The 22,976-nt window shown below is 50.4% G+C and overlaps 1 protein-coding gene across 1 annotated transcript in view; it reads left to right on the plus strand.

Annotated features, from left to right (window-relative positions):
* Nucleotides 1–2,692: 2,692 nt before the first annotated feature.
* BMP7 (bone morphogenetic protein 7) overlaps nucleotides 2,693–22,976 on the plus strand; it is an 86,669-nt gene continuing 66,385 nt past the window's right edge. The window contains exon 1 of the mRNA XM_005887973.3: nucleotides 2,693–3,656. Coding sequence (XP_005888035.1) covers nucleotides 3,239–3,656 — 418 coding nt within the window. The 5' untranslated portion in view covers nucleotides 2,693–3,238. The remainder of the gene's footprint in view (nucleotides 3,657–22,976) is intronic.

A 22,976-nucleotide genomic window follows, 5' to 3' on the forward strand; every position in this document is an offset into this window, starting at 1 on the left:
GATTTGTCAGCAGATTTAAAGCAGAGAGAGCTGCTGCAAAGGACTAGTATTTCAGCTTTTAGAAGAAAACAACCTCCTTTATCTCAGCTGGTATTGGAGGTGGCACAGCCGCTGCAGTGTCTTTGTCCCTGGAAGGCCAGCTGCAGGTTAAGCAGGGGGGACAGGCAGCCCTGGGGAGACAGAGACTGCTGGCCGCTCCTCTCTGCAGGGTCTGTGCTGTGCTTCCTGCTCCTCCCGGGGAAAGCCCTCTCTTTCTCATCTTTCCAGGACTCAGGTCAAAGGCATCTCCCCTGGGAGATCCCCTTCCCACCTGCCTCCACCTCTCCCTACTTGTTCACTCCTGCCACTTATCACAGGCCACTGTGAGCTGGGCCGCACATGCTCCAAGTGGACACTGGACCAGCCAGTGTTGCTCCAACTGTATTGGCTGGTCCCTGTGTTGTTTCTCACCCTCCACTGTGCCCATCTAGGACACTCCCCCAGACCCTCCCACATGCCCTGTGGGAGCATGCTGTGTCCTGCCTGAGAGAATCCATGGCCGAGCACTGCTTCCTCTCCCACCCCCAAACCACATGTAAGGTTCCTGCTTTGTCTCCCCTGGCCTGGAAGGTGGTGGAGGCCACAGTGTGAGCTCGCTGTCTCCTATCCCCACCAGCCCAGCACTGTGCTGGCACTGGGATGGGCCTCATAACTCACAGGGCCCAGCACGAAATGAAATCAGGGCCCCTTTGTTCATGTATCATGAAGAGCTGCAATATGGCAACGGGAGAGCTTTAAGCCAAGTGTGAGACCCTTCCTACCAGGTCACATGCCCATGAAGCCCACCCTGCCTGACTCCCAGGAAGTACTCAACAAACATTTGTTGAAAAAACAAGTCGATGGACAAAAGCAGGTGGAGGGGGTTTTCATAGCACCTTACTAACAGGACAGAGGCACAGCCCTGGGCCAGGGGGCCCAGGACCTATTCCATCTCGCAGCCTGGGGCCTGCGTAACAAGGCCAGGATGCCCCTTGAATGGCTAGGACCTGCAGCCTTGTGTTTCTCTTCTCCTTACCTGGACTCTGCCTTGCCTACCTCCACCCATGTGGCCCCTCACACTGCCATCTTGTCCAAAAGCCCCCAAAGGGGGCTGCATGGCAGAACCACCTCTCCTTCAGAAAACTCAGAAGATCAGGTTCCTTTTGATCAGCCCTGGAGCTTTCTGCCTCTCTGAAGTGAGGCTTAGCCAGACCCCTCCCCTCAAAGGAAACCATTGTCCCCAAACTTAGCCCTTTACCTTTCATCCCAGACTCCCTGTGGTCACCCTTCACCTAGCCCACCATCTGGGAACCACTGATTTGTGGGTTTGCCCTGGTCACTCAGATGGTAAAGAATCTAACTGCAATGCGGGAGACCCAGGTTCGATCCCTGGGTTGGGAAGATCCCCTGGAGAAGGGAATGGCTACCCACTCCAGTATTCTTGCCTGGAGAATCCCATGGACAGAGAAGCCTGGTGGGCTACAGTCCACGGGGTCACAAAGATTCCGACACAACTCAGAGACTGACACACTCTTTGGGGCAGGAAAGGAAGGAGGTGAGATTGAACTTGACCCATGGTGCTGCCATTCTGGGTCAAGTGTGATTTTGCTCCTGGTTTTACAGGTGAAGAAACTGAGGCTCCAAAGAGCAGTAGTTCACTCAAGGTCCCACCACAGTTCTGACTTGTGTGGGGTGCCAGTATGCCGTGCTCAGTGTGAGCTGGGCCCCAAGTGGGCAACTCAGTGTCATCTGTGGAATGAATGAATGAGGGGAGAGAAGAAAGAAGGCCAGGAGCGTGTGACAAGGTCTATGGCTCAGAGGTGAACTGCATGCAAGGCCAGTGGGCCAGGCTATCTAGTCTCAGAGGTGGGGAGGAATTCTCTAGCCCACAAAATTTCAGTCACTCAACAATCATGACTGTGTAGCAACAGTGGCTTCCAGGCCCTGGATTCAAGGGCATCTGAGAGAGCACGGGCCTGGGCCCCCAGGAAGCTCCCTGGCTAGAGGGGAGACAGGACAATAAAAACAGGACAAATAACTCGAACAGTCATTCCAGACAGGGGAGGGAGGAGTTAAAGAAAACAGGTGTGTGGGGATGAGGAGGGGAAGGAACCTTATCTGCGCTGGTCTGGGAGGAAGTGGCACCTGAGTGGCACCTGGAGATGGAGGGCTGGCCAGATGGCTGGGGTGGGGACAGAGACAAGTAAGGAAGAGAGTTCAGGCAGAAAGACTGGCAAGTACAAAGGCAAACTGGCAACAAGTTCAGGGAGGGATGTGCGTGTCTGGAGTAAATGGAAGGGGCAAGTAGGGTGAAGGGCTCGAGTGCCACCTCCTCCAGGAAGCCTTCCTTATCCCCGAGCTTCCTCCGATCTCCTCCAGCTTGTTCCACCGCAGCGCGAATCCCACGGGTCCCGCTCAGGCCTCCTACCGTGTCCGGACAGCGAGTCCGGAGAAGGCAGGGCCGGCTCGTATTCCCCTCTCCGCATCCCCGCGGCGCCCAGCCGGGCGCTGGGCACCCAGCGCGCACTCAGTAAATATTTGTAGAGCGCACTAGAAGGAATGAATGAACCCATTGGGCGCCGCTGGGGGGAGGGCGGGGCCGAGGGCAGGTGGGAGGCCGCGGGCGCGGGAGGGGCCCTTGGAAGCCCGTCCTCCTCCCCCTCCTCCTCCTCCTCCCAGGCCCCAGCGCGTACCACTCTAAGGCTCCTGAGGCGGCCTCTCGTGCGATCAAGGGCGCGCGGGGCTGGGTGAGCGACCTGAGGCCCCTGCTCTGAGCGCCGGAGTTAGGAAGAGGGTGGGTCCCTGCCGCTCGAGAGCAAGAGCACGAGAGGAGCCAGAGGAAGGAGCGCCCGCTCGCCAGCCGCCTCGCCGCCTCCCCGGCACTCGCTCTCCCGGCTCCTGGGTTTGCTGGCTGCTCCTCCCACCCGCGCCCGCCTCCTCGCTCGCTCTCTCGCTCGCTCGAGCCGGCTTTCCAGCCCCGCGGTGCGCCCGGGCGAGTGCGGGGCGAGGGGCCCCGGGGCCAGCGCCGAGCCGGGGGCGGGGGTCCAGGCAGAGCGCAGCGGGTCGGGGAGGGGCCATGTCCGGCGCGGGCGCAGCGGGACCCATCTGCAGCAAGTGACCGAGCGGCGTGGACGGCCGCCTGCCCCCCTCTGCCACCTGGGGCGGCGCGGGGCCCCGGTGCCGGGTGCCCGGAGCCCGGGTCGCGCGTAGAGCCGGCGCGATGCACATGCGCTCGCTGCGCGCCGCGGCGCCGCACAGCTTCGTGGCGCTCTGGGCGCCGCTGTTCCTGCTGCGCTCCGCCCTGGCCGACTTCAGCCTGGACAACGAGGTGCACTCGAGCTTCATCCACCGGCGCCTCCGCAGTCAGGAGCGCCGAGAGATGCAGCGCGAGATCCTCTCCATCTTGGGCTTGCCCCATCGCCCGCGCCCCCACCTCCAGGGCAAGCACAACTCGGCGCCCATGTTCATGCTGGACCTGTACAATGCCATGGCGGTGGAGGAGGGCGGCGGGCCCGACGGCCAGGGCTTTTCCTACCCCTACAAGGCCGTCTTCAGTACCCAAGGCCCCCCTCTGGCCAGCCTGCAAGATAGCCACTTCCTCACCGACGCCGACATGGTCATGAGCTTCGTCAATCTCGGTGAGTGGAGGCGGGAGGGAGGGGGTGCGCCTCTGGGTCAGGAGTCGCTTTGGGACAGGGAGGGGGCCGCTTCTTAACATCCAGCCCGCCCATCTCTCCACTCTTGGTCGTTAGCAAAACTGCAGCGCTTGGCCAAGGGTCTCCCACCCCCCTGCCTTAGTGGACCCCTAGCCGCGCGCCCCGCAGGTAGGGCGAGCCGGGCTCAACTGGCCTGTGGGAGTTTGGGGGGAGTGAGGACCGGTCTGAAGCCCTCTCCGGGTTAAATCGGTGGCCGCACCTCTGGGGCAGGAGGCGCCGGGCGGGCCGCGGCTCAGTTCAAAGCGCGGGGCTCGGTCATGTGAGCTGTGCCCGGCCGGCTCGGCCCGCGCTACCTGGATTTAAAGGGCCCTGCTCCGCGAAGCTGCCTTCCCGCCCTTTCTGAGCCCCTCTCTGCTCTGCCCGTCCCTGGCATCTCGGGCGTTGCCTCCCATCCCGGCCCTGGCTAGCCCTACCTGTCTCCTCCCGGTGCGCCCGCCATAGCGTGCAGTGCGCCCCGGGCGCCGCGGGGGCCCCGTTCCTGACCGCTGGGCGCCCCCCTCGCTCTCAGCTCTCCTGGCTGGAGCTGGGGAAGAAACATGGCCATTGCGAGCTTTCTATTTTAAATATTTAATGATAGGTCCCGGACCAGCAGAATCCGTTTTCAGCGTTTATCACGTGTGGCGCGCAAACCATGGCTTTCGGCTAATGGGTGGCAAGGGATCTCCCAGCAGACGCCGCCGGGGTAGGCTAGGGGACCCGGCTTCTGACCAGAGCCCCGACGACCCCGGGGACCTCGAGGCTGGCGCTGCGGCGGGGGCGCGGTGCTCCCCTTCCATCTGTGCACGCACACTCACCAGGCTTGCTCAAACTAACCCCCGACTGCGCGCTGTAGGGCTGATGATCAAATATTTGGTTTCTGAGATAACACGCCCCGATAGCGCTGTTTCCTGAGCCGCTTTCATTCTACATGTGTAACTTGCTGCGAAAATACGTACGAAGTCAAGACAGCAAACTCACGCCCACCGGCGCTGTGTCAACAGGGAAATAATTGTCCTAAAGCCCCTCGCGGGGCACCCGGGGCGTGGATGGAGGGCGGCGGGAAGCGCGGATCAACCTTAGCGCTTCTTGCACCAGATAAGGTCCCTGGAGTTCCCCGGACGCCATTGTCTGTCCTTAATAATAGCCCCAAATCAAATAGTGAAACGAGTTTCAACGAGAGCAAGGGGTGGGAGGTTTAGATGCCAAAATGACTTCAAGAAAGTTTAAATTATACTAGGCAGCTTGTTAGAATGAGGCAACCCCATATGTCCTGATTTAGAACAATCTCCAAGATGTATGAGGTGGAAAAAAGCAAGGTACAGATCAGTGAGGTTACATACATGTGGTATATCATCCTTTCCCACTGGGAAAGACACCATGGACTGGAAATAGATTTCACTGGGGTTTGGGGTGGGGGGGGCGGTGCGGCAGGGCAGAACTGGGTTGGGGCCTTAGGGATTGGGAGTTAAGGCCAGATTTTTTCACTGTCTGCACTTCTGTCTGTGTGACTTTTTCCCCCCTCAACGTGTATTTGTGACCTATACCAGAAACTAAAGAAAAATCCCAAATATGTACATATAAATACATCAGTTAAAGCAGAGTTCTGCAGCCATCCTGAAGCCAGGGCTTAACCAGGGCCCTTTCTCAGGCTGGGGATTTATGGTATCTTTTCTGTTCTGTTGGGTACCAGCGACTCTCAGTGAAGGCAGCAGGTCCCGGTGGTGGCCTTCAGAGCCTGGCTGAGGTCATTCGAAAGGTATTTGTAAGCCCTGGCTTCTGTGGAGGGCTCTGCAAACCCAGAGCTTTGGAAAGGACCCTACGATTTATGGACCAGCAGCCTGGCCAGACCCGGGCTCCCGGCATGCCAAAAAAGGACCAGGTTGCCAACTGGGCACCTCTGGGAAACTTGGGGCAGGGTTGTTTGCTCCCCCATGGCAGTGGGGAGCAAGCTGGAACTTGTTTGGGAAGGCCACAGCTGGGTGGTTTTCCTTCTCTGGCTGTACACACACCTTTCAACCCGTTAGCCACATTTCTTTCATCTTGAAAGGACAAAGACCGGCTTGTCTGAGCCTCTTAATCAGTCGGGCTGGCTTTGGGCTTTGTGGGACAGTCCTGACTTTCTCAGGTCTTGCTTTCTGGAACATCACTCCAAATTAGATGGCAGAGTGGCTTTTAACAGAGTGCCCTGACCTTGTTTTCTTTCTTTCTCGGCCCCTAAAACTCGAGGTAATTAGTTGGGTGAAGACCTGGACCGCATTTGGGCAAGACGCTTCCTGTAGATGTTTCTATGGTTGCCCTTTAATTTCTGCTCCGCAGCGTATGGGAACTAACCTCCGATCTCTTCTGTTCTGTAGGGGTTCCGAGATTTTGCTCAGGAGGGGCTGGGGGTAGCAGTGGGGTTGGAGGGAGGCATGTAGGAGACTTGCTTGGAGGCTGAGAGAAAACACACGGTTTTTCCTTGGATTGCAGTTCATATTGACTTGTAACATACAAAGTTTTCTAAAGGAGTGTGTTTAGTCTCACACTTTACCTAAAAGTGAGAAAATGTCATTTATTCATATGCAGTTACCTCTTGTTATCATGCAGGGGACCCAAGGGGTCCGTTGGGGATTGTCGACAGAGACCTTGAAGGCAGACTGACCTCCACCACCCGATCCTTGCCCCAAAGCCCCCTCCTCCTTCCACCACCCTCTTCTCCATCACTACATACCCCTGCGGTCCTGCAGTGCTTGGGGGACTTCAGCCTGAATTCTGAAGGCTTTTGCAGACCTGGTACATTTCTTCTTCCCTCTGTCTGCAGCCAGACTGGTTTTTGTTCCTGCAAGTCATTCTCCTCAGAATTCAAGCTTTTTGCCAGGCTGGAGTGGGATCTAAACTAGAGAGGGAACTAGAGGAGGATTTATGACAAAACCAGGTGCTGAGAATGAGGACCTCAGACCGCACCTTGTGACAAAGACCAGCCTGTACAATAAAGCCCATGTAACGCTAGCTAAACTGCCAGGCGGAGACTCGCATCTTCCCAGCCTGGGCCTCTTAAGTTCAATGGCGAGATTTGTAAACTGGTTTGGATTAACAAGCCCCCAACTCCTCTGTGTAGACTTAATTTTGGAATTCAAAACAGGCTACCCGCTCTTAAATTGTCCCCAGGCAATGTGAGTTCTGCAAACCGAATCTGGCTATAGCTGCCCCCCACCCTCTTTCTTTGGAGAAATTCAGCAGCTCTTTCTGGAATCTTCTAAAGAAACCCATGGCACTGGGGGTGTGTGGTACATGTCTGTCTCTGGTCCAGGTTATGAAGGAACAAAATTTGTTTCATCTTTGAAGTTAAGGTTAAAAAAAAAAAAGGAAGTTGGAAACCTGTCCTTGTTGGGCTCAGGGTCTAGAAGTGGCTTTTGTTAATGTAGCCGAGGCACAGGGAGGAGGCACAGGGAGAAGGCCGTTCCGTTTTACTTTTATTTTATACCATCTGGTGATCCTTTTTGTTGACAAGTGTTTGGCATTAAGATCTCTCCTTTTGCCCCTTCAGAACAGGCCCTACCACTGTAGAGTATTAGAAAAAGATTCAGTTACAGTTTAAAAATTTCCTTCAGGGAGTGCTTGCCGAGGGAGCACGGGCTGCAGGCACTCGCAGCTGTAACCTGGCTTGTGTTAAAATTTGGAAAGGGCTGTCCCGCATTCCAGCGCTCAAGCGCCGGCCTTCACTGGTGAGCAGCCAGAGGTTAATATAGATGTCACCCAGCCTTCCCTCCTTCTCTCTTTCTTTCTCTCTTTTCTGCAGAGTGCCTTCGCTATAGGAGCGCACCAACAGCTGTGTTTTCAGTAACCCTTTCAACATCAGTTCTTTTAAACCTCATTTTCCTGCTTATATAAATCAAAGATCTTCTCCCCCACCCTCCTCCCAAGGATATATGTGACCCAGATTTGAACTTTTTGGATTGTCTTTGTAGTTCCCCTCTGGAATCAGAGCAGGTTAAGGCCAAGCCCTGGATGCCAGCTCACATGGCTGTTTGTGGGTTTGATTCCAGAGTGGTTGATTCCAGAGTTGTCACTCGGTTGCAGGGTGGCCCTTGAAGGGGGTGAGAGAGGAGACCTGGAGAAGCAGAGAGGGGTTCTCTGCGTGCACAGAGAGAGGAAACAGCTTCTGAGATGCAGCTCCTGTGAGCTCTGGGTCGGGGCCTTCCATCGCGTCGCTGCCTGTCAAGCCTCTGCCGAGATAAACACAGCTGGCCCGCGATCCCTTGACCACCGGCGTGCCTGCGATGTGAGCGAATATCACATGTCTGCTGAACTTGGAGAGAGTGATGACTTCATTCCAGGGAGAGCCTCATCTAAATTGATTGATCACCCGTATCGCTTTAATATCATCCCCCCCCCCCCCCGCCATTGGGTAAGGTCATATTTGGCCCATTGCGAGAATCAGAGTGTCCTAACACTCTCCCCGTCTCCACCCTTCCCCAGCCTGCCCGCCCATTTAACCAGCTGCACATTTTGAATGGAGAGCCCTCTGGACCAGGCGGCTGACCCCATTCATTTTTTGGTGACCACCTCTTCATACCTTGCTGGGGGCTGTCGGCATGGCTGGTTTGTGGCGGGGGATGCTGGAGTGCTTTGCTTTAATTTGCTCTGGCAGTGTCACCGGGGTTAGGGCACAGGCAGGGATGTGTGGGACCTGTCATGTTATTGTCAGAAGGAATGCAAGGATTAGCCTTTAAAATGTGGCGGTGGGAGAACACTGCAGCTGTGTACACTTATTATAGAAGATTTAAGTCCCACTGGTAAAATCAATATCTTGAATTGCTTGACCCTCTGCTTTTAATTAGTTTCAATCAAATGCGCCGGTGTCATTTTGCCTCCTCTCGCCTTCCTGGGGTGAGGAAATACCAATATTTACATAGAAGCTGTTAATTTGTGGTGCAAAGGAGAATGCATTTAGCTTTGCACACCCAAATTGCTCCGACAATGTGAAGGATACCAGATCGGCATGGCGGTGAGCGGCGATGTCACCTGAGTGAGGCACCGCCGCATCAGGGATGTTTGCTGCCTGGCTCCAGGATGTGCTCACAGGTGCCTGGACCCACAAGCGCAGTGTGTGAAGGTGCAAGTCTTTCAAGAAACTAGCCGAGGCTGACTCTGCAAGCCAGACCTGCTGCGATTCATCCCCGCCCCCGTCATCTAAAATCTTTTCTCTGCCTTCCTGGTTGTTTTGAGTCTGTTCTCCCAGCCTGCTGGGTCCTTTGTACCGGGCGGCTCAAGGCACAGTACTTTATTTATTCCAGAGCTTCAGAGGCTTTTCTTTCCAATTCCTGAAACAGTTTATAGAGGAAGGGGTGCTTTCGCTGCAAATGATCCCATGTACAACCACAGCTATTATGTGAACCATTCAGTATTAGTTGTGTGTTCAGCTGCAGTTGAGTTCTGGGTTTTGCAGCAAATGGCATTTGACAAATATTATTTGACAAAAAATGTGACTCGATATTTCTTAATGTGGAACAGATACTTCCCAGTTAACCTTCTGTGGGGAAAAGTTGCCCAAACCTGACGTGAAATGCAATGTGGATGAATACCAGGGCTGCCTCTGTGTTTTACGCTCCCCCCCCAAAGTGGCGTGTTTATGATTTGGGGGGATATTAGCAGTGCATGAAGCTTGACACTTACTTATGTGAAACTCAGAGTAGCATGTGCGATGCTGTCCTTTCAACATTTGTGTCGGGAGGCATTGCTGGGAGCCGAGAAAAGCCTTAGCTGATCCGAGTGGAGTGGATTGAATTAATGACAACTCTGAGAGCACCAGTTTTAGGGTAATTGCTTTATTGTTTTGGAGCCAGGGTGCTTATAATCTGGTTCCTGTACAAACATGTTTAACGTGTGTTAATGCATTTGCAAACCAGAGCCTCTCAGCACAACCCTGCTTTTCATTAATTGATGTCGGTAGCATGGTACAGTATTTCAAAGAGCTGGCCAAGTATAAACTGTGTTTCCAATTTCCTTCCTTTCCTGTGTTTGGAATGCCAATGTTAATTTGTTCCCATGCAGGAGCAGGGGCTGCCAACTGCGGCTTTCTATAAAGGGCTTCACGGTGAAGGCTTCCAGCCCTCACTGATGCTTGGGGCTGCCTGGCCAAGTTTCCTGACACTTTGCAGCTAATTCTGGGTGATATATGGAGTGGGGGGTTGGGGGGCTTCACTGCCGTGTAGCGGAAGTTCCTGGTGACAGCAGAGGGTGTGACTTGGCGGGAGAGAACGGCACGGCATCCACACTGATTCTCTTTAGACACGGCTTAAACCCCTGTGTCTGTTTCCACTATGGTTGCATTTTAGCTGTGTGACCTTGAGCAAGTTACTTAATGTCTCTGCGTTTGTTTCTTCATTTTAGAAAGCTGGATAGGCATCTCCTCCTCCACAGACCCTCATAAAGACAAAATCAAATCTCGTGTGGGTAGAGTCTGGTACACAGTAGGTGCACAATAAATGGTGAACCTTGTTTCTGTTTTGGTGGCCAGATCACCATTCACGTTGGTATAATAGTCCAAATTTCAGTTTTTAAGTACTTGATCTTAAAATACCAAGATTAAACCACCCATGTTGTTTTAGGGATATGAAGAAAATGGCCCTAAAGATGTACATCTTTGTGTACACCCATATACCCCTCACACATTCATTTTCTTCTTTAGAGATCAGTGAAATTTGAGCACACCAAACTTATCTGAGGATAGGTGGAGTCTAATGCTGGGGCTTCCCAGGCGGCTCAGTGGTAAAGAATCCAACTGCCAATGCAGGAGACCCTGGTTTGATCCCTGGGTTGGAAAGATCCCTGGGAGAAGGAAATGGCAACTCACTCCAGTATTCTTGCCTGTGAAATCCCACGGACAGAGGAACCTGGCGGGCTACAGTCCATGAGGTTACAAAGAGCCGGACACGACTGAGTGACTGAGCACACACGCAGAGCCTAATGCTGACTTGCTCTCGATTTTAGCATTGATGGCTATTTAAAAATTTTCTTCCTCGGGCACCTGAAACTTGAATGAGGGCTGCACAGGAACTGTCTGTACTGTCCTCGCAACGTTCCTGTAAATCGAAAATTATTCCAAAATAAAAACTTTTTTATTTCAAAAACTCACATTACTGACATATTTCTTCCCATCCCTTCCTGGAAAGCGGTCAAAGTACAAATTGTCTTTTCCTTAGAGGGAGTGACAAGCCCAGAGCATTCATTAACAGACCGGTACAACTTCCCCACTTTTTATGGGAGCAGGTGCAAGGCTGCCCCCCACCCCCGCCCCGCTGCATTCCCCCAGCTAGGGTTGGGATAACAAATCCCTGAGTGGATTCAGTGTGTTTGGAAGCCTCTGGAGATCAGTGGACGGCAAGGGTCTCCAGGGCCTGAGATGCAGGGTGGGTTTTCTCACCCAAGTTTTCCCATAAATTCTCTTCAGCTCCTTTTACACCATTTGAAAACTCTTGACTTAGCGAGTATTAAGGTTCCCCACATCTTTGAGGTCACGTATTATTCTTTCACTTCTTTACTTCCCCAGAGTAGCTTTCAAGTTTCAATCTTCTGTTGTCTGGCTTAATTAAATTTGGCTGTGAATAAAAACTTGCAGTGTTTCCAAAATTGCAGACTTGCACGTTTTTAAACATTGAAGTTAGGCCTGTACCATCTTGTAATGCCAGCCTCTCTCCTGCTTTCACATAGTTTGGAGGAAAAAAAGAACCCAAGCACTTAGCATGGCCATCCACCTAGAATGGTCCCTGCGCTCGTCTGCCCAGTGGTTTAACCACGCACTCAAAGGCAGGCAGGTTATTCTGTAGTTTCGATGACTTGTGTTCTGGCCTTCAATAAAAGAGTCTCCTCTTGGCTGCTTTCTCAGGCATTCTTCCTAGCCTACTTTTGCCCTACCCTGCAGAATTCTTACGGCACAGAAAGCGTTCAGACATTGGCAGTTTGTGTGCATGAAAGACGTAGAGCTGTTCTAAGGCAGTGTCTTCTGAGTGTGTGTGTGTTTTTTTTCATATTTATTTATTTGGCTGTGCTGGGTCTGAGGGCAGCATGTGGGATCTAATTCTCTGACCAGGGATCAAATCCAGGCCTCCTGCATTGCGAGTGCAGAGTCTTACCCACTGGACCACCAGGGAAGTCCCCCTGAGTGTTTTTTAATACTGAATCCCTACTAATAAATCTTTGAGTACTCACCCAAAGAAGAAATAGATCATATAATTACTCCTGTTTTAGGTTTGTACTTTATAAAACAAAGACTAAAAGAGAAATCTAAGTAGGAGGCACTAAAGATAAAAAAATACAAAATTCTGATGTTCACTAATACACATTTTAACTAATGCATCATTAGTAATTAGTGCAAAGATTGCAAGTTTAATTCATTAGCCAGATAAATGTAATTTTTGCTAACATTAAAATTTTCAACATGATGGACTTTGGTCTTTCAAAACTTGCAGTTCAGCAGTTTGGAGGCAGCGAGCTAAAGGTCTGGTCCTAAATTTTGATTATTTTGATCCTTGGTCTAGTCAGCATCAAGAGTTCACAAAGAACCCCACGAATCTTGGTAGTTTGAAATCACAGGGCCTTGTTATTCTCTTGTTATGGGTGCGTTGTGGGTTGGCAGGGTGCTCTGCACTTCGGCCAGGAGGGAGGGTGCTCAGGACTCCAGGCTGATAGAGCTGCCACCCTCTTGAATGCCACCCTCTTGAATGTCACCAGTTACAGTACCAAAGGGAAAGACAGCATGGCTTGTCCATGGGCTTTTCCTCATTCCAGCTGGAAGCAACATGGGTGCTTCTGCCCACTTTTCATTGGTCAGAGCCTGTCACATGGCCAGACCTGACCCAAAGTGGCAGGAGATGACAGTCTCACCCCAAGCTTGGAAAGAGACAACTGGGAAATGGCACTCATGATGAGCACACTGTTGTAAGCGAAGGTGCTCTCACCAGATGAAATTATGGGAACGGAGCAGGTGAACTGTTGGCCGCCTTACTGTAATAAGGTCTGTATTTTTCAATCTCATCCACTTAGTTATGCAGAGATATTTTGAATCCCCGTCTTCCCTGACGTTCATCAGTTCTTGAAACTTAGTTGAGTATGCTGTTTCCCGCCCTGTGTCCCACTGCATCCCTCTTGCCTACCCTAAATCCTTGCACCCCATTTTGGAGAACAGTGTTTCTGGAAGTGTCCCAATCACTGAAGTATTCACGTGGTTGGACAAGAATAACCGCTTCTCTCCCTTCCCTTGTAAAATGACTCGCCTCTTTAGGACCTGTCTTTCAGCAAAAGCACGCTTCAGCTGCCCTCGGGTTCACTAGCCAGAGAATCAAGGAGCCTGACACTCATCTTGGCTCAAGAGGTTCTTGCCCTCCTGGCTGGTGTTTGTCCCGGCTATGCAGGTGACTGCCTTATCAAGAGGTCCAGCTTTTCCTTCAGAGGCACCTCCTTGTCCAGGCAGGGTCTCCAGGCAGGGTCTTGCAAAGCTGAATCTAGAAACTAAATGTCAGAGACTCCTTCATTATCTAAATGCATCGCTGAAATAAATCATAGTGATAACGTGGGAGGGTTGAGATCTTTCTGTAGCACTAATGGATTTATAACAGCCTCCCTTATCTGGTTCCACTCTCTCCGGTTCTGCATAACAAGTCGTATCATTCCCATTTTAAGGAGGAAGAGGCTAAAGGGCCCCGAATTTACAGAGCTAGGAAGTGGTGAGGTTGGCCTTTGAATCCAGCTCTTGCTGAATGTAAACCTATTCACGCTTTCCTCCGGGGGCCCAGTGGAGGTGTGTGAAGGGTGGAGATGGAGCACAAGGGCAGTGGTGATGAGACCACCAGAACAGCCTCTCAGCCCTTGACCTTGCCTTTGTGGCTCTGTGCTCTGAAGAGGAAGATGAAGATAAGCAACTCACACCTTCCCCTTCACTCTCCAACCTGCTGTGGAAACTCCCCTCTGTTCTGTCTCTGTGCATTAAGAATTATTGACAGGGTCCAGGGCCCTGAGTGCCTATGTACTGGGGTTCCTATGTACACCCCACACCCCACTGATGGGAAAATTCCAGAGGCAGCTAGGGACTGATATTTTAATAGCAATACCTCAAGACACTGTATGGAAAGGAGGAGTAGTTTTTACCACATGTATGGAAATAAATATTGCATACTGATTGTAATAACATCAAATCACCATCAGTCTAAATATCCATGAGTGGGGGACTGGAGAAATAAATTTGTGATAAATTTATTTATACGTGTGTAATGAAACAGAAGGGAAATGCAAGAACTTCTTTTTTTATGTATCAACTTAGACTCAAAACAGAGTGTCAAGAGAAAGAAGGCCAGTTGTATAGGAGGATGTTTAGGGTGTAAGCATTCCTCATGGTGTCACAATAGACACACACAAGATCACCAGATAATACCACCTATCGTTGGGCGAATACATATTATGGAAACATGGCCACAGAACTCACACCAGCTGCCTTTAGGGAGGCAGGAAAGGGATGGGATTGGGGAGAAATTTCAAATAAACTTCAACTATTCTGGTTGTTTCCATTATTTTAATAATAAGACTGGACTCCCCCTGCCAAAAAAAAGAAAAGTAATATTGGACTTCCCTGGTGTCCAGTGGTTAAGAATCCACCTGCCAATGCAGGGGACATGGGTTCGATCCCAGGTCTGGGAAGATTCTACATGCTTCAGGGCAACTAAGCCCATGCTCCACAACTACTGAGCCAGCACTCCAGGGCCCACGTGCCATAACTACTGAGCCCACAAGCCACAACCATGCCTTCACACTGTAGATCTGTGCTCTGCAGCAGGAGAAGCTGCCACCATGAGAAGCCCATACACCTCAGCTAGAGAGTAACCCCTGCTCCCCACAACTAGAGAAAGACTGTGCCCAGCTACAAAGACCCAATGTGGCCAAAAATAAGTAAATGAATAATTTTTAGAAGCAAAATTTTTTTAATGTGTTTTAATAATAAGAAACCATTGGGAAGTGCAGTGTGGTATTCTGGGTTGGATCTTGGAACAGAACAAGGACAATAATGGAAAAACTGATGCAATCTGAAAAAAATTGGGAATCTAGTTAATAGTAATCCATCCATGTTAAATTCTTAGGTTTGACAAGTGTCCCACAGTTATGGAAGATGTGAATCTTGAGGGAAGCTGATTGAGTATACACGAGAACTTTATACTGTCTTTGCAAGTTTTCTATAAATCTAAAGTTTTTCTAAAACAAGAACTTTACGGGGGGCGGGGGGTGGGAAGGAAGCAACCGTGATATTGACTCCTGCTAATTCTTAGTTGTTTGAAGGCAGGAGGAGAAGGGGGCAACAGAGGATGAGATGGTTGGATGGCATCACAGACTCAGTGACATGAATTTGAGCAAACTCCGGGAGAAAGTGGAGTTTCGGGGAAGGACAGGGAAGCCTGGTGTGCTGCAGTCCATGGGGTTGCAAAGAGTTGGAGACAGCTTAGCGACTGAACAGCAAGTTTTTAGTTGTGGGTACCTAGATATTAGTTACGTTTTCCTCTGCATTCGGGGCTTCCTTGGTGGTTCAGACGGTAAAGAATCTGCCTGCGATACAGGAGACATGGGTTCGATCCATGGATCAGGAAAATCCCCTGGAGAAGGGGATACTGACAACCCACTCCAGTATTCTTGCCTGGATAATTCCATGGACAGAGGAGCTTGGCGGGCTACAGTCCATGGTTTCGCAGAGTCAGGCACAACTTAGTGACTAAACCAGCACCACCCTCTGCATTCTTCTCTGTGATTACATTTCTCCAAGCCCCAGTGAACCAGAAAGCTCTCCCACTGGATACAGAAAAGTCCTCGCTGGCAGCTCAGCCCTGAGGTGGCTCTTGGCGGTGTGGACCTGGGGAGCTGTCTTAGAGTGTGCTCAGGATATCACGCCCGGAAGACCAACAACTCATCAATCCACAGAGCCATTAACTCAACGGGGCCTCAGCCAGCAAATGAAAGCCCCACGTGGCAGTGTCCTGAGACCTCTAAAACTCTCTCTGCCTCCCTTCAAGAGATGCCCTGTGTAAAGCAGTCCTCTGTTTATAAGCAAGAAAGGGAGCGGGTGGGTGGGTCGTATCAGGTCTTTCAATTTTCTTCTTGGTCCTGAACTTTGTGAAATGTGCCCCCCGCGCTCCCCCCGCATCTTCCCTTCTCAGGTTCCTTTTTCTGACTGACTTGACCTAACATTTGACGAGGGAGAAGCCCTTAAAAATGGCAGTGGGGGCCTCAGAACCTTCCAGGGCTAGTAAATGTTTATAGGGTGGAGGCACTGGTTGGTCATTTCCTTTAGGAGGAAACAATAAATGAAGCTACTTGCCTTATACCTACTTACCCCTGAGCTCTTAATTGTCTTAATATACTGGTTGGGGGATGGGGAAAGGGGATCCAGAAATCTCTGGGTCTCATGTGCCTCAAACACCCTAGGAACTTGGAAGCAGCCTTTTCAGGTAGCTTTAGAGCTGAGTTTCCAGCCTCGGCACTGCTGATGTTTTCAGCTCACTCTTCTCTGTTGTGGGGGAGAGCGTCCTGTGTGCTATAGTAGAATGTTGAGAAGCATCGCTGAGCCCTACACGCGAGCTGTCAGAAGTTGTGACAAACAGCATGTTTCCAGACATCTATCAGAGGTGCCCTGCAGGGAATGGCCTCCGATTGAGAACCACTGGTTTAGGCTTGATGTCGTTGTTTCAGTCGCTAAGTCGTGTCCGGCTCTTTTGCGACCCTCTGGACTATAGCCCACCAGGCTTCTCTGTCCTTGGGATTTCCCAGGCAAGTATACTGGAGTGGGTTGCCATTTCCTCCTCCAGGAGATCTTCCTGACCCAGGGATCGAACCTTTGTCTCCTGCATTGGCAGGCAGATTCTTTACCACTGAACCAACCAGGGAAGCCCTGGTTAAGGGTACCTTTCCTCAAACTTGGAAATTGACTTGAGAACTTTTGCTTCAAACCCATCTGCCCATGGTGATGAGTTGGGGCAAGACTGATGGATCATTTTCCAGTTGAAAGGAAGACAGATTGCAATCAAAATGTGAGCCCTGTCCTGGGATCCCAGCTCTGCCTGGATTTGAAACACCCTGGAGACGAAAATCTCTAAAGTCTCCTGGGAGCCAAAATATTTTTACAGCACCTTCTGCCCAGTGATACTAAAAAATGACTGAACACACACTTAGAACTGGTCTCTTTGTTTCCTTCCCCAAACTTTGCTCTGGAGGAAACAGGGAAAAACTCTCTTGAAGCTTCCCTGGTGGCTCAGATGGGTAAGGAATCTGCCTTACCAGTACCAGAGACCTGGGTTCCATCCCTGGGTTGGGAAGATCCCCTGCAGGAGGGCATGGCAACCCACTTCAGTATTCTTGCCTGGAGAATCCCATGGACAGAGGAGCCTGACAGACTACAGTCCATGGGGTCGCAAAGAGTCAGACATGACTGAGTGACTTTCACTATTCACTACTCTCTCTTGTTTCCCTCCAGCAGGTAACTTGCCAGGGGCAAGGGGGTGCTGGAGCACAGAAGCAGCAGTTTCTATTTCTCAAGGCAGCTCAGAGCTGTAGTAAATAAAGCAGGGAAACCCGCTAATTTTTGTGCAGGCTGTGAGCAAAAATGACTTGCTCATTTTTTAAAAAAGAGTGGTAAAAGAAGAATATTCCATGATGTGGAAATGAGATGAAATTCAGGCTCCAGTATCTATAAAGCTTAATTGGGACTCTTTTTGTTTGTGTCTTGTCTGTGGCTGTTTTCATACTCCATCCACGGAGTTGACTGGTTGCTACAGAGATGGCATGGTCTCCAAAGCCTAGAATATTTTTTATCTGGCCCGTTATAGAAGTTTACTGACTCCTGCTTTAGAACATCAATAACCCTCTTCCTGGGGAAAGGTAAATAGTAAAAAAGGAAAAACTGAGTTTTATCTGCCTCCTTTGTTTTCTGTGGACATCCAGTGACGCACAGATACGCTTTCTCTTCCAGGATGTTGGAGGGGCTCCTCTGAGTTTGAACAAACTCTTAGTTAAACAGATTTGAGCACTTTCTGGCATCTCTCATGTGGGGTGTGCATGCATATATGCTTCAGTCGTGTCCGACTCTTTGCAACCCTATAGACTGTAGCTTGCCAGGCTCCTCTGTCCATGGGATTCTCCAGGCAATAATACTGGAGTGGGTTGCCATGCCCTCCCCCAGGGGAATCTTCCTGACCGAGGAATTGAACTCTTATCTCTTACATCTCCTGCGCTGGCAGGCAGGTTCTTTACCACTAGCGCCACCTGGGAAGCCCCTCATGTGGGGCAGGCATCATGAATTCCCATCAAGGAGATCAAGTAGACTGCACAGCTTTTCCTAAATTTACTTTATCCCAGCAGCCCCCTCCCCATCCTCTTTTTTTTTTTTTTTTAATCTCCTAAAACATCTCAGGTGGTAGCTAAGACTGGCTCTGGGGTCGGACATGAGTTAAATCCCACCTCTGCTACTTGTTAGCTCTGTGACCTTGGGCAGGTTACTAGACTCTAGGTCCCCATTTCCTCCTCTGAATTCGTGTTGGCGCCTGCCTCCTGGGCTGCTGGGAGGATCTGTCCCCTCCAAGGTTGGGGGGGCGGTGGCGGTGGACAGCTGAGCACAGTGCCCACAGGGCAGCAGGCGCCCCATATGTAACATTAGCAGCTGGTAGTGATGCTGTTACTTGCCCGGCCAAAACTTGGACCGCTCTGGAGCTGGCCAGCCCATGCAGGTCCTCCTGCTCCTCTGCCTGGCATGTGGGGCGGTGGGATGCACCGCTGCGTCCTTCTGAGGGTGGGAGCTGTGTAGATACATATCCCACCTGCTGAGCGCTGTGGGACCCAGGGTCAGGTGGTCCTCCCCTTGGCTGGATGCCCTGTGGTGAAGTGCAAAGCTGGTCTCTGTTGACTGAGCACGAGGCAAACCAGGAATCTGCCCTTCTTATTACGGATCCTGTTACACTAGAAAGTTGCTTCTTGCTGATGGTAATCTGTGTTTATCGATGCGGAGTTTGAAGGAAACACCCGATGGTCAGGACTAGCTGGATGGTAAGCCCTCCAGCTTACGACACAAACATGACTATGGACTGGCCTATTTTTAAAAATGAATAATAAGGCTTTTATAGTAAAATTATACCTTTTTTGCTGAACTCTGTCCATGTCGGACTTAGTGGCATTTCCTGTGTGTGTGTGCTAAGTTGCTTTAGTCGTGTTTGACTCTTTGTAACCCCATGGATTGTAGCCTGCCAGGCTCCTTTGTCCATGGAATTCTCCAGGCAGGAATACTGGAGTGGGTTCCCGTTTTCTCCTCCAGGGGATCTTCCCAACCCAGTGATCAAACCCACATCTCTTATGCGTCCTACACTGGCAGGCGAGTTCTTTACTACTAGCTCCACCTGGGAAGCCCAGCATTTCCTTGTCTCACCTCGTTTTTGGAGGTGATTGACATTTCTCCACCTGAAGTGAGGACCTACCCATATACCGGTCACTCATCAAATAGCACGATTTCCACATTTATTCTTATGTGTGAGGAAACCGGAGCTTGGGGGTGACAAGTCACTTGCTCAGCTTTGGGGACAGCAGGTCTGCCTGGCTTGGAGTCCCAGGGAAAGGTGTGTGACCTCATGCGATTGACTGAAGCACTCAGATGCTCCAGGCCCCAGCTTCTGTCTTAGTTGCCTTGGGCTCCCAGAACAGAACAGCGCTGCCTGGGGAGCTGAAGCATCACATTCTTATTTCTCACAGTTTTGGAGGTCCAAGATCAGGGTGCCTGCTTGGCTGGGTTCTCTTCTGTCTCTGGCTTGTAGACGGCTGCCCTCTGGCTGTATCCTCCCAAGATGGAGAGAGAGCTCAGGCCTCTTCCTTTTTCTATAAGGGCTGTTGTGAGGATCTGGGAAGAGAGCTGAGCACGGTGCCCACATGGCAGCAGGTGCCCCACACGTAACATTAGCGGCTGGTAGTGATGCCACTTGCCTGTCTTCCCAGCCCTTCATGACCTCGGCTAAACCTCATCATGTCCCAAAGACCCCACCTCCTAATACTCTTCTGTTGAAGGTTGGGGCTCCACATATGAATTTAGGGGGGCCCAGAGCTTCCTGTATGGTGCTAGTGGTAAAGAATCTTCCCGCCAATGCAGGAAATACAGGAGACCCAGGTTCAATCCCTGGGTTGGGAAGATCCTCTGGAGGAGGAAACAGCAACCCACTCCAGTATTCTTGCCTGGAAGATTCCATGGACAGAGGAGCCCTGGTGAGCTACATACAGTCCATGGGGTCACAAAGAGTTGGACACAACTGAACATGTATGCACGCAAGCCAATTTAGTTCATAGCAGTTTATCTCGTACATGGGTGGCTTAGGGCCCAGGGCAGCCAGGATTAAATGGGATGAAAGCAATGATCTCTCAGTAAATGGGGGCTGCTCCTGGGACTGCCTTTGGAGCCCAGACTGGCTGCAGAGTCTCTTCATGGTCCTTCTGTGATGGCCTGTTGTCCTGATTTGTCCTCATTGCGGATGCCTGTCAGTTCCTCTCCAGGTCCAACTTAGTCCTCACACTGAAGACTCTGCATTTTCCTAAGTGGGCTTCCCTGGTGGCTCTGTGATAAAGAATCCGCCTACCAGTGCAGGAGATGTGGGTTCAGTCCCTGGGTTGGGAAGATCCCCTGGAGGAGGAAATGGCAACCCACTCTAGTATTCTTGCTTGAAAACTCCCATGGACTTAGGAGCCTGGTGGGCTACAGTCCATGGATCCCAAAGAGTTGGACAGGACTGAGCGACTGAGTACATTCACCTAAGTAGTTTTACACTTGAAAAACTATATTTATATTATTTATTCATCTCCCATTATAGATTTTGACGAGGCCTAGATGTTTTGGAAGTGTGATGCTGCATTTGCCCTTTTGTATGGGCTAGGCTAAAGGTAGTGGGTCAGACAGAAATTGGGCAGAGTGAAAATTACCCTTGGAATTCCTTAGGAAGATGCCACTTTGGAGACAGACACACTCTGTATGTTAAGTCCCTACTGCTGGATTTTCTTCCAGCGTTGGGATAGATTGTGCTTCTTCCATGACACGTGCGATGACACAAGTAGCTTTAGTGTAGTGCCGTATTGTACCAACACACTTATTTGTAAACACTAGCACCACTCGCACCACTTTCATGAATAGGAAGTACTGCAAGATATATGCCTCCCAAACGCTACTCCTTGCTTCTGTGGACAGGAATGATGTCTCTTTTAGGACTTGTTGTAAGTCACAATACACCTGCCTAACAGTGGCTTCGGCTCCAAAAGCATATTAGTATCTCCCATAACAGCAAGTCTTCAGTGACATGATTCCAAGTTTGGGGTAGCAGCTCAGTGATATCATCCAGGAATCCATAAACTTTCCTCCTTGCCTTCACCATCCTCAGATACCTTATGGCTAACCTCACAGTTACAAGATGGCTGCTGCAGCCCCAGACATCACATCTTCATATACTCCTACATTCAAGGCAAGAGAAAGGGGAAGGGCCCAAAGAGCTCTCCTTGCTTGCCTGTCTCCTGGCTTTCCCTAGAAGGTGTCTCTTTAAGTCCCCTGGCCCAAACTGGTTCACAAGGCCTGATCTTGCTGCAAGGAAGGATGGAAAGGTATGAAAGTGGCTTCTGGCCCACACAGTAAGAGGGAAAGTGTGGGGATGGAAAGTGTGTTGGAAGTGGTCATTGGGTAACCACATTCAAATATTAATAATCTAAGTTGTTTGTCTCTCCCTCTTTGTTTTTTCTATGTGATGTATAGTTAGATTTACACAGGTTATTTGCACATGATTTGACTCAACTCTGCACTATGCCCAAAAAAATTGGAACCCTAAACTGGTTGCTTCCCAAGTGGTGCAGTGGTCAGAAATCTGCCTGCCAATGCGGGAGACTCAAGAGATAGGGATTCAGTCCCTGGGTCAGGAAGATCCCCTGGAGAAAGAAATGGCAGCCACTCCAGTATTTTTGCCTCAAAAATTCCATGGACAGAGGAACCTGGCAGGCTACAGTCCAGAGGGTCGCAAAGAGTCAGACACGACTGAGCACATGCTCAATATATTGCTTCCATATTTAACAAATTAGTTGCAAAGTCTCCATATAATACTGTGCCACAGTGAATATATACAGAAAGTGGATTGCATGTTGGCATTAATTCAACCAGACCCTCTGTAGCCTCTGGAGAGACTTCAGTTTCTCTTTAAACTCAAACCTGTAAGTAGGTGCACATCTCACCCTGATTTTGAAGACTCCGTGGGATTCTGGCCAACAGTCAGTTGTTTGCTGAAAACTACTTTATCACCATCTCCTTAGACTTGTAGCAAAGGTCTTAAAAGTGATCTGAGATGGTCAGCATCATGTCCCCTTGAAGGAAGCAGAGGCCAGGTAGGGTTTGGACTGAGTTCTGCTTGTGGGATAGGAGGCTCCTATCTCCCTCTGGGAAGAGGATGAGCAGATCAAGAGACTTAAGACACTTTAAGAATCTGTGTCATTGTTTATGAGCCGAGGGTAGAGAGCTGCTCGGACCCAAGGCCTGCCCATCCTGGTCGAAACCCTGTTTGTATCCTGAAAGCCTGTAAGAACTTTTTCCCATAAGTGGGTTCTGGGCACATGGGTTACTTCTGCTTGTTTCCAAGAGAGATGGACACGAGAGGCTTCTGGTTGGAAGAGATGATCAGGGGGAAAGGATGTAGAGGTATTTTCAGAAATTGTTTCTGGGCAGAGTGTGTGTTTGCTGTGAATAACATTATATGTAACAGAATTCTTTGATTGCAGACAAAAAATGTATCTTCAAACTAGTTTAAGGAGAGTAAAAAGAAAATCAATGCATGCCTAAGATTTGGGATGACTGATGCTGAAGGTGAAGCACCAATACTTTGACAATCTGATGCAAAAAGCTGACTCACTAGAAAAGACCTTGATGCTGGAAAAGATTGAGGGCAGGACGAGAAGGGGGAGACAGAGGATGAGATGGTTGGATAACATCACTGAGGCAATGAACATGAGTTTGATCAAGCTCCAGGAGACAGTGAAGGACACGGCAACCCATTCCAGTCCCATGGGAAGCACACCAGGGAAGCCTGGTGTGCTGCAGTCCATGGGGCTGCAAAGAGTCAGACTTCATGGCTGAACAACAACAAGACTTTGGAAAAGACATAACAGCAACAGGTCCTTAGAGAGCCCAAGGGTTATTCACTCTATGTCTGTCATCTCTGCCTCACTATATTCCTCTGGCACCCTGCCTATTGGGAG

This window comes from Bos mutus, chromosome 13 (assembly GCF_027580195.1).
Source record: "Bos mutus isolate GX-2022 chromosome 13, NWIPB_WYAK_1.1, whole genome shotgun sequence".
Lineage (NCBI taxonomy): Eukaryota > Metazoa > Chordata > Mammalia > Artiodactyla > Bovidae > Bos > Bos mutus.